Source organism: Tamandua tetradactyla, chromosome 7, assembly GCF_023851605.1.
Source record: "Tamandua tetradactyla isolate mTamTet1 chromosome 7, mTamTet1.pri, whole genome shotgun sequence".
Lineage (NCBI taxonomy): Eukaryota > Metazoa > Chordata > Mammalia > Pilosa > Myrmecophagidae > Tamandua > Tamandua tetradactyla.
The window spans coordinates 166,685,504-166,697,793 of record NC_135333.1 but is presented as its reverse complement, the minus strand read 5'-3'; the positions used below and the strand labels follow the sequence as shown (position 1 = coordinate 166,697,793).

General features: G+C 34.4%; 1 protein-coding gene across 1 annotated transcript in view; it reads right to left on the bottom strand.

Moving 5' to 3' along the window:
* CFAP54 (cilia and flagella associated protein 54) overlaps positions 1-12,290 on the bottom strand; it is a 335,670-nt gene that overhangs the window by 188,540 nt on the left and 134,840 nt on the right. The window contains exons 31-33 of the mRNA XM_077111714.1: positions 7,196-7,304; positions 6,763-6,860; positions 1,959-2,189 (exon numbers count right to left, since the gene is read on the bottom strand). Coding sequence (XP_076967829.1) covers positions 1,959-2,189; positions 6,763-6,860; positions 7,196-7,304 — 438 coding nt within the window. The remainder of the gene's footprint in view (positions 1-1,958; positions 2,190-6,762; positions 6,861-7,195; positions 7,305-12,290) is intronic.

The window sequence follows — 12,290 nt, the reverse complement described above, 5'->3', positions numbered from 1 at the left end:
ATAAAATCAAAGTTAGCATCAAGCTACCATCGGACAAATTTGGTCAAGGTCTCGTTGTGCTGTCAAGTAATCTTGTACACAACTAAGTTTGGAGAAAACTTCTTGGTGTTGAGAAGACAGTAGGGAAGCCTGCCTGGTCTGAACCACTTTCCCTTTCGTGGCCCCAGCAATAGCACCTTTGCCAAAGCCTGCCCTGTTGGTCATGCCAGCATCTACAATGCAGGTCTCGTAAAGCCTACCTAGCAAATGGATCTATCTGGAGGCATCTTTGGACAGATTTACTCTCATGGTTTCTCCAAGATACTAGAGAAATATAAATCCTTATTTTCGCACTGGACTATTGAAATATTCTCAATTTGTATCCCTATCTCAAGTCTTTTCTCCTTTCAAACCAGTTGACACATTGCTGTCAAAGAAACTTCTTCTCATGGCCCTGCTCAAAAAGCCTAAATATTAGTTTTCCACTGTATACAAAATTAAGTTCAGATTTAAAAGGCATTTCAGATCCCCCTGATGTGGCACTGAACTACTTCTCTAATGACTTCCCAGCACTCCTTCTCACTTGCCCTAGATCCCTGTCAGACTGCTTGTGGTTCTCATCCTGTGTTTCCACGCGGGCTCTCACTCATGTTTTTCTATCTGTCTAGAATGCTGATTTCGCAATCTGTTCATAGCTAAATCTTGCCCAGCCATCAAGACCCAGGCCAAGTGCCCCCACTACATGAGGCTTTTCTTCTTTGTCTCGGCTGAAATACCCTCCATCCCAGGAACAAAGAAGACTCTATGGGAACTTCACACTTCTACCATTAACCATAACTCCTTGCAAACATCTGTGATCTTCTCTACCAGACCACAACTTACATATCCTGCCCATTTTTGTAAGCCTGTTGTAGATTAAACTGTGTCTCCAAAAAGACAGACTTAAGTCCTAACCCTTCAATACATGTGAATATGACCTTACTTGGAAATGGGGTCTTTGCAGATGTAATCATGTTAAATGAGGACATAGGGTCCTGATAAGAAGAGGGAAATCTGGACACACACAGACACCTAGGGAGAATGCCAAGTGACAACAGAGGTAGAGGTCAGAGCAGTGCAGCTACACGCTGAAGTACATCAAGAACTGCCAATAACCACCAGAAGTTAGAATGAAGGATTCTCCCCTACAGCCTTCAGATGTAGGATGACCTGCTGAGACCTTGCTTTGGGACTCTGAGCCTCCAGCACCATGAAAGAATACATCTCGGATGGCTGAAGCCACCCAGCTTGTGGTACTCTGTTATCAGAGCCTTAGGAAACTAATACAGAGCCCAGTGCCTTGCATCTAATAGATACAAATGGTTTTTTAATGAATTACTCTGTCATCTTTTTAATTCTTTCACAGTATTCCATATTATGTATTTATCTTCAACTGCTTTTTATCTCCCACAGCACTTAGCCTAAAGACACTAAATAAGAGCTCAAAAATGTATGATGAATTAATGACAGAAAGTTCACAATGTATGAGAAAATATAATCACTGTTTATAGAGATTTAAAATATACTTCTAAATTAAAGAGTTTTGCCTAATGACTATTATTATCTCCAGTTATTATATTATTACTATTAAATTTCTCTTGGAATTAACATTTTACCCTTGTACTGAAAGCTACATTAATAAGCATATTAAGATATAAGTGAATCTTCCATGAAGGAGACCCGGGTTCGATTCCCGGACCATACATCTAAAAAGGAAAAAAAAAAAAGGTATAAGCAAATTAGTACCTCATAAGTGTTTATATGCCTGCTTGAGAAAGATCTTAAGACAAGAAATCAGGAAATACAACCACGGCCAGCATAAAGATAGAGACACTCTGCAAACCTCTTGTAGATTAGTATCAGCACGGGAGCCTTACACATGCAAATACATTCCATCCATGTGGAACTAAACTGGCAGTATTCAGTGATGATATACTTACCTGACCATTGTCTGTGATGCGCCTGCTTTCGTCTTCGTCTGCTCCCCTAACTTTGCTAGAAGCAGGTTGAAATGTGCACTTGCCAGATAGAGGTTCATCTGCGATCTCCAGGGCATCTCCTCAAGAAATATTTGATGGAACCTCCTTCTTTTAACATAATTGTATATTAGAGGGTTAAAATTGTCCACCAGGAATCTAAATGCTGTTTTTCTAACGTCGGCCCTCTTATTTCTGCCAAGAGAGAAAGTTTTGAAATTACACAAATGTCCATATATTTGGTTAAGAAGAATGAATCCAATTTTTAAAAAATACATCAAGAAAGCACTTGGCTGGCCTTATGCAAATTTTTTGGCTTATTTATCCTTTGTGTTAAAAATATGAAATGGGGAGGTAAATAAGGCATAACGGTAGGCTCTAGGGACAGAAGCACACGTTGCTTTCAGCTTTCTCTGATTCCTGTTTCCTAAACTCAAACCCTTGAGAGCTTTTATTTTCCATAACCAAAGGCCACTGAGATTAGACAACTAAGTTATGACATAATGTTCACATTCATCAACTAATTTCAATATTAAATGATAAAATCATTTCTCTGTATTGTTTCTCAAGGGAAAAAAATAAGGGAGCAAGATTTTTCCTAATACTAGCTAGACGATAGAGGAAATAAAACATAGTCAACTATACATGAAATAAAATCACTTCATTAATACATATTCAATATGACCTGGTAAAAATTCATAAACAAATTTTAACTAATAGATCAGACTTTAAATACAACATACATCCAATTCAAAAGAATTCATTCCTATCAAAATCTCAAAGTACTCCAACTATTTATAAAGTTACATAGTTACTTATCTATATTGACTTCATTTCTTCAGTATGGTTTATCAAATTTTTTATTCTTACAACAATGCCACCCCACTGGTCAGTACCATTCTAACTGATTCATATTGTGTGGGAAAAAAAATTTACCAGTTTCCGACTGGTAAATTAAAGTACCTTGCTCATTTATATAGATACCGTATCTGAAAAATGAATTCATGCACATGTGTATAATAAAGAGAAAGAAAAGAAAGGAAGGAGAGAAGGAAAGAAGAGAGACATTTTTGCATCAAAGGAGCAGACATTTTGAAGAAAAAAGGAAGGAAGCAAGCTTTAGCTTCAATGTATACATTCTGACATGCAGTGTTTACATTATCCTTCAGTTTTAAATATTTCACATTCTGTTAATGATTTCCTTTTTAATCCAAGATTTTGAGGGCTTTTTGTCATTGGTTGGATGATTTAAAACATATTATTTGGATTCCTAACAAATGAGAATTTTTTAAATGACTATCTTGGAAATTAAAAATAGGATTCTGAAATAAAAACCAATCTTGTCCCTGTATGAAGAAGTCAAGTCTCCACAAAAGGCCAAGAAAAGCCTGAAAGGACTGGCTGCATCTTCCCTGTCACTGAGGCCAAGACAGTTCAGGGAGACCAGCGAAAGGAGAGGCTCCTTCCAGGAGTCTTGGCAAAGTATGGCAGACTCAGGTGGGCTGGAAGCGAGCTACCAGCCAGCCCACAGAGGCTAGACAACCCTTCCCCACCTACCACTGAGCAGTTTCTAACATTTAGGGTACTCCAGGAACCAGATCTGTCTCTCCTGAGGAGAGACCTGAGGAGACCCAGCAGTCAGCGGGGAAGCAAGGAAGAAGCATCAGTATACATGCTTTGCGAGACAGAAAAAGCAGAGGAAAACCTAAATTAGAAAAACATCAAGGAGTCCTCAAACTACCTTCGGTGCATTCTAGGCCCAACCAAATGGCTAGTATTTTGAGGTTAATGGAACCAAGATTCTCACTACTAGGGAAAGAGTTCAAAATCTGGAAAGGTAAAATACTGGAAGATATCCTACAGTATTGAAGTTGGAGAGAACAATCTGAACTTATGGTTTTAGAACAGACAGATGATAGATTATAAATAGATGGACAGATAGATTTAAATAGCGATATTTCTATAGATATTTATATAAAATACTTAAATAGATGATAGAAAGACATACATTGATAGGAAAGACATATAAATATATTTATTTGGATGATATTTCCTAGCTCTGTCTACTAAGAGAGCCTAGAAGCAAAGACACATCAATAGCTCATGGATTTTAGGTTGGGGCAGCTAAAGCACAAGTTGAACCTCTTGTGGTAAATAAGGAGCTCAAAAAAAAATGATGGGCACATGTCAAAAAAGACACAGAAGTCAGCCTGAAAGGGCTCCTGTTAGACAAATCTAGGATCAAAATAAATGATAATTTTAATTTGATAAAGGATATCCACAAAAACAAACTGACCACAAATATCATTCTTAATGATAAAATATTAAAAACTTAAAAGCTTTCCCTCTGAAACTGCAAATAAACAAAGATGCCCACTATTGTTACTTTTTTCAACATTATATTGGTAGTCTTAGCTGGAGCAATAAGGCAAGAAAAGGGAAATAAAAAGCATAAGCTTGGAAAGAATGAAGACAGCAATTAACCATAGACAATGCAATTTTATGCTTATAAAGTCCAATATAAACCACAGATAAAGTATCAGAAATAATCAGTGTATTTTATTAAGCAACTGACTACAAGGTAAATGCAAAACAGCAATTTCATTTCTATATGCCATGATAACAACTAAAATGAAATTCTGATAAGATATTATTTGCAGTAGCTTCAAAAATATATAATTAAATACCTAACAACTAACCTAAGCAAATACGCATAAGCCTTATTCACAGAAAACAGAAATTATAAAGATAATTTTTAATGTATAGAATGAAATGAGACTAAAAACATTACCATATATTAAAATTGTAGGATGCAGCTAAAATAGTGATTAGAAGGAAACTTATGGCTATAAATGTTCATGTTTTCTGATTTAGAACAACCACAACCAAACTAAGCAAGTTCTTTATATTTTTAAATTATCATAGTAATTCCTATTTTATTCTATGAATTATTTCTAAGTGCCTAGTTAAGATTGGAATGCATTGAATCTCTTTTAAAAAGTGATTTCTACCTTAATTCCATTGAGGTAAGAAAATATGGAGTATGATTCCAATTCTCTGAAATTTCTTGAGACTCACTTTATAGCCTAGTACATCCCACTATAAATGTTCTATGTGTGCATAAAAACAATAGCTATTCCCAGGTTACTGCCTATTCTTGACCCTTTTCTCATAGACTTAGAATAAACTTGTCTATTTTCACCAAAAAGAAATCTCAAAATTAAATGAGGTAAGCATCCTAATTTAAAAGTTAGAAAAAGAACAAATGAATTAACCTAAAGAAGGTAAGTATCCAATAGAAATGGAAACATACGTCCATGTAAAAACTGGTACAGGAGTATCCATAGTATCATTATTCATAATAACTCAAAAGTGAAAACAATCCAAATGTCCATCATCTGAAGAATGGATAAATAAGGCATGGTATATCATAAAATCATAGTTTATTTGGCAATAAAAAGGAATGAAGTAGTGATACATGCAACAACATGGATGAACCTTGGAAAGATTTTGCTAAGTGAAAGAAACCAGTTCACAAAAGCCCAATTGATTCCATTTCTATGAAATGTCCAGAATAGGCAAATCTATGGAGAGAGAAAGAAGTTTAGTAGTTGCTCAGGGGTGGGAGGGATGTGGGAGAGGTAGTTTGGAGAGTGACAGCAACAGAGTGCAGCATTTCTTTTAGGTCTAGTGAAAATGCTCCAAAATTGCCTGTAGTGATAGCTGTGAATACACTAAATGTCACTGAACTATACAATTCAACTTTTTTTTAAAACATGGGCAGGCACCGGGAATCGAACCCAGGTCTCCAACATGGCAGGTGAGAGCTCTACCACTGAGCCACCATGGCCCACCCTGAATTGTACACTTTAAATGGGTGGATTTTATGGTATATGAAATACATCTCAATAAACCTGTTTGTAAAAAGAAAGAAGGTAGGAAGTAACAAACACAAAAGCAGAAAATATGAGAATGAAACAAAATATTATCAATGAAAACAAATTTTGGTTCTTTAATAAGATTAAAGAAGAACCGACAAATCCCTGGCAAGATAAATTACGAAAATGAGAGAAAACAAAAATTAATAAAATTAGGAATGAAAATGGGATATAACTATAAATCTAGAGGAAATTGAGAAGATAATATGATAGCATAATGATATTTTTGTATAAATTTGAAAACCTATGGGAATTGTATAATCTTCCCCAAAGAAGACAAAAATAGAATGAAAAAGAAACATTAAAGGTCAATCTCCTTTATGGACATAGATGTAAAACTAATCTAAACCAGATGCTCTATTCTTAAAAAATACACAGTTGGCTGAATCCCAAAATAAACAGGTAAAAGTAGACATTATGTAATGTAGGCACAATACACAAAGAGTCTATAAGAATTATAAATCTGTACCCATGAAAATAGAAGTTAAATATTCTACCATGATGCAATTTATGAGCAAGAATATTAGGTCCACCAATAATTAAAATAATTTACCGATTTGGTCTCAAAAGCACCCTATCAACTACCACTCCCACCACCCAGGCCGATTACTCTAGAACACATCATCTTGTTCACTTACTTCCTAATTTAAACTATCTTGCTCATTTGGGGTTTACTTGTTTACTGAGTTCCCTTTCTTTAGCATATAAGCTCCTTGAGGGCAGGGATCTTACCAGTCTACACCATCAGTGTATGCCTAATACTCTAAACAATGCCCAACACATAATAACCCTTAAGTGAACATTTAATGAATTAGTTAATTAATTCATACCTTTCCTGTTCCACCAACTCAGAAATAGATGGATTTTTTGAGAAAAATTCTCTTAGAGTTTCCTTTCTTCTTTTCTTTTTTGGTGCCATTTCTGAACTCTTAATAGAAAAGATAACAATGTTACAAATCAAAATAAACTTTGAGCATAATATTCTAATGTACTCATTCTGCAATGCTTATTCTTATGACACTGAAACACAGCATTTCTTTATATGTCCAATTCAAATAGCTGTCAAAATTAACAGAAATACCACTAAAAATGATTATAAAAATATCCATATAACTTAAGAATTATGAAATATTATATAATTATAAAGTTATGCTTGTTTTTAATTTCCTCTTGTTTCATATTACAGTAAATTAAAATGCTGTCAAATCACCTCTAGATACATGAATCTTAATCTCACTAACGTAAAATCCAGGTGGAACTTACTCTTCCAATCTCCAACACTACGGCTTTGAACTTCTTCATAGACTTGTTCTGCTTTTTACACAAAGCATGATTTTGTTTTATTTTTATTCCAAGCAGGGTCTCATTCCTCCTAATACAAAAATATGAAGTCAGTCTAAATGATTGGAAATTTTCAAAACTACTCCAAGGCAATAGATCTTTAATGAGTGTTGTAACTGAGATTATGCAAGATGTCCAAAATTGCTTGTTTTCCATGCTTAATTTAGATTGATATCTCTGGTCATCAACTAGAGGTGGCCCCTCAAAAGAGGAAAATGTAAATCATACCATAATATGGGATGAGGGTTAATGCTGAAAAGGAGGAGGAGTTGCAGGCACAATGTGGAAGGAAAAGTATTGGACTGGAAATAAAGCAACTGGACACTTCCCTTTACAACTGAGAACCCCAAATAAGAGTGATCCTAGACAAGCCACCCTGCTCCCAACAGCTTTAAATCTCTTCATTCTATGATGTGCAAACTCCCAGCCATTATCAGCTTCTGGATGCCAATGAGAACTAAGCAACTTAGATGCCACCTAAGCTTTCTCCCCTCTCCCAAACACCTGCCAGGGTTCTTTTTTTTTTTTTTCAAATGCAATTTTATTGAGATATATTCACACATTATATAATCATCCAAGTATACAATCAGTGGTTCACAGTATCATCATATATCACATCATGCACACTGTGCATTTTAAACATTTTCATTACTCCATAAACAATAAAAATAAGAACAAAAATAAAAGTAAAAAAGAACACCCAAAAGATCCCATGCTATTATTTATTTATTGTCTTTATCTTCTTACTTATCTGGCCATACACTGGATAAAGGGAATGTCAGTCACAAAGTTTACACAATTACATGGTCATGCCATAAAAGCTCTACAGTTATACAATCATCTTTAAGAACAAGGCTACTGGATTACAGTTCAACGGTTTCAGGTACTTCCCTCTAGCTACTCCAATACAGCAAAAACTTCAAAGGGATATGTATATAATATATAAGTACAACCTCCAGAATGACCTCTAGACTCTATTTGAAATCTCTCAGTCACTGAAATTTATTTTGTTGCATCTCTCTTCCCCTTTTGGTCAAGAAGTCATTCTCAATCCCACAATGCCAGGGCCAGGCTCATCCTTGAGAGTCATGTCCCACAATACCAGGGAGATTTAAACCCCTGGGAGGCATGTTGCCTGCCAGGGTTCTTAATCTTATAATACTTAACCTGCTATGGACCTCTGTGGTAATATAGTTTCTTCTCTGAAAACTGTAAAGTCTCTTATTATTCCTCCATTGATATTTGTCACCTATTTTTTTCCTGAAATTTGTATTTCCTTTGGTAATTATTTGCCAGATACAGCAAAACTATAGTCCAACATGGTAGACTGGATCCAAAAAAAAAAATGCATAAACTACAAGGCTAATGGAATGACTGGGCGAGTCTGGATAGCTAGCTCCAGTAGCTGGGGAGCATGATACAGGTCCCCATGGTGGCTTGCCTCTCACTTCAGTTTTGATGGAGATGATCCTGAATCTTGTGATTGGTTGGGACTCCAGCCTCACTGTAGCAATTTCAAGAATTTACCAGTTAACTGATGTTCATTTTGGCAAGTGTTCTATGACTAAACTAGGAAGCATGGACCAATGACCACTGAGAACTTGGGGCTCCCTCCTCCCCTCTTTGCATCCTGAGATTGGTGCCTTGTTTCCCAACAAGCTTTGTCTCTCCTCTCATCTTCCCTCTTCCATTCCTCAGGAAACCAAAATTTTGATCTGTCCCCATTTAAGAATGGGGCTGAAGGAAGTACTGATGCTAATAACCAATAATGCATCTGTTTTTTTTCACTGAAAAAGAGCACATTTTCACAGGGGTTTTCTTTGTATTATTATCCATTCCTTAATTTTCAACTTCTGTATCATTTTTTTTTTTAGATACTGTCTGGTAAACCACATTTAATTGGATTTTTTAATCTAGTCTGAGTTTAATCCACTTAAATTTACTGTGATTACTGAAATATTTGGGTTAGGTGGAACTAAATATTTGGGTTAGTTCCACCAAATTTAGTGTTCTACATTTTTTTCAGATTTTTTTCTTCATCCTTTTTTCACCTTCTTGCCTTCTTTCTGATTGACAGAGTTTTCTTTACTTATTTTCTTTCCCACACTATTTGACTCATAGAAGTCAGTCTACTTCTAATATCAAATTTTAGTGGTAATTCATAAACTCTGACCATGCACACTTGACCTAAATTTTTTCTAACAATGGTTACTTGGTATCTCTATCCTTTTATGGATCAGCATGAATATAGTCACAATTCCTCTCTTACCTCTGGCTGCTTTTTTCCTTCTGGATGATTATTCTTTCAAAAGTGTTTCTCATTTTTATGTTCACAACAGGAAAGTAGGGACTCCTGTGTCAGAAGTCAATAATTTAGAATTTTCCATTCCTGACCATTTTAAGATTTACTTTAAAATATGCCTCCTCTGTTTTCAGGCATAGCATAACCACCCCTTTAGATGTAACTATACCTAAGCTTCAAGGTTTATTGCTTACTCCCTGCTTGAGATTTGCACTAAAATTCCCCAGATGTTTGCTTAGCATACTTCCTCAAACAGAAAAAATGGAAAGTAGACTCTCTGAGGTCATACATGTCGAAAACATCTTTTTGTTCCCTGTCAAGTAATCTTGTCAGTGTATAAGATTCTTAGATCCTATCTCTTTGCTTTAAGTAGTCTGTAGATAACCTCTACTGTTTTCTACCATCTACTGCAGGAGATGATTTCCAGTGCTAATCTGATTCTCTTTTGTTTGTGACTTTTTTTCTTTTGCCTGAAAGCTTGCAAAATTTTCTCTTTCCACCTGAATTTCATTAATTTTACCAGGATATCGCTAAGCTTATGTCTTCTTTCATTAATTCAGTTAGCTCTTTGGATGAGCAAGTCTCAAACACTCATCTCAGGAATATTTTCTTCTATTATTTCTTGAATTATTAGTTTTCCTTTAGTGATTCCTATTTCCTATTTAGAATGCCTATTTAGGGGATATGAAATCCACTGGATCTGTTGCCCAAATCTCTTGTCTTTACTCTCCATGTTATATGACATAATTTATTCCGCAACACAATATGCAACTCAGCAGTGATCAGGCATTTTCAGTTTATCTACTACATGTATAAATACAGAAATAATATTTCTTCATTTCCAAAAAGGCTTTTTAGTGAGCTCTAAATTTCTATAATCTTTGTCTCCTGAAAGATTTTTTGCTCTTCTTGTTAAATTTTTCTTCTGTTTCTTCCATTAATTTTCTCCAGTAGGAGCCAACTTTACCATTAGCTCAGCCTGACCTTTTCCTCATGTTCCAAAGTCCCTTTAAGTGAGTTGAAGTCCTTTTTCCTATTAATAAACCACATAAATCAGAATGCTGGAATCTCTCAAGCAGTGGCAAATCATAAAAGGTAGAAAATTAGCTGTCAACATTCTACCCCACTGTTGAGATAAAGAAAAGTCCTCTGCTCTTCAGCTTCTGGCAGTGAAAATCACAGTCCTTTCTCAACTCTAGGGATTGGAAACTGTTAATTATATGTAGCTTAAGTTAAAAAAAATTTGCAAATATCAATAATTATATCTTCATTTATAGAGTACTTCACTGTGGAATTCATTTAACAAACATTTTTGAGACTCTATTATGTGATATTCACAAAAGTTCTAATTCTTATTTCTCTTCCTGGTCTTAATGCACTGGTCAGAACTCTCAGAACAATGTGAAATGAAAGAATGAAAAAAGCAGGCATCCTTGTTTTAGAACAATTGATTTCATCAGAAATACTGCTCTGATCCTAACTTGCCAGAAATGATTGTTGACTTCACCACACGTCATTTTAGTATCTACTTATCTTTTTTCATTCCATGTTAGTTACATTAATAGATTCCCTAGTATAATTTCACTGAGAAAAAAATCTATAGTATCACTATTGAACTTCTTTGCTTCTATATACTGCTAAGTAAAACTGATCCATGTTTTCTATTTCTAATCACTTTGGATAGGATTCTGTCACACACAGCCAACTTTGTTAAATTGACTAGGTAACTTGACAGATTTTTCCATGTTCTAAAATAGTTTTATATAAGATGGAAATTATTTGTTCCTTAAAAATATGAAAGAACTACCCTAAAAAAATACTTGGACTATCCAAATATTTTTACTGCTAAGAGCAATTTTTATCATTTAAATTCTTCCAGATAATAGTCACTTTCAACTGGAATTTCAAATGTATTAATATTAAATCGTTCATACTATTACCTAACATTTGTTTAACCTCTTCTAAATTAATGATTATTTTCTCTTTGGATTACTTAGATTCCTCTTTTCCTTAATATATCAACTAGAATTTAGTTAATTTATTCACATTTTCAAAGAACCAGCTCTAGCAGTTATCAGTTACACTATTTTAAACCACTTTATAATTTATTAACTTCAACTTTTAGTTTAATTTCCTTCTTTCTGATTTATAGTGTGGTTTTTTTTTTATTTCTCTAAGTTCTTGAGTTTAATAAAAGTTCATTTAATTTTATTTTTCTTATTTAATTATAGAAGCCTCTAAAGCAAAGATGTCTCTAAATCCAACTTAGGGTACACTTGATATATAGGTTTCTCATTATTATTATTTTCAAAAGGTCTGTACTTTTATATAGATTTATTTTTTATCGAACCACTATTTGTACAAGTAATTTTTTTACTAATGAAATTTTAGTTTTATTGTGCTGCAAGAGAAGGAAGCCTTTACAAATTTTAGTCTGAATGGCATACTGAGGTTTATTCTGGAGCTTAAATAAACTGATTCTTTTTAATTTCATGGGTGCTTTAAAGAGTGTTTAGTGTGCACTGGCATATCTATTAAGTTGATCTTACTTGTTATATACATCTTCTCTGTTCTTTTTAGTTTGATCTTGTTTAAAGAGGCAAACTTGACCTCCTAAAGATTATTATGTTTCTGTCAAATTTGTCTTATCTTTTGAGCAGGTATTGCCTTATACATTGACTTTTTTTTTATATAAAGCATGAAAGTTCATGAAAT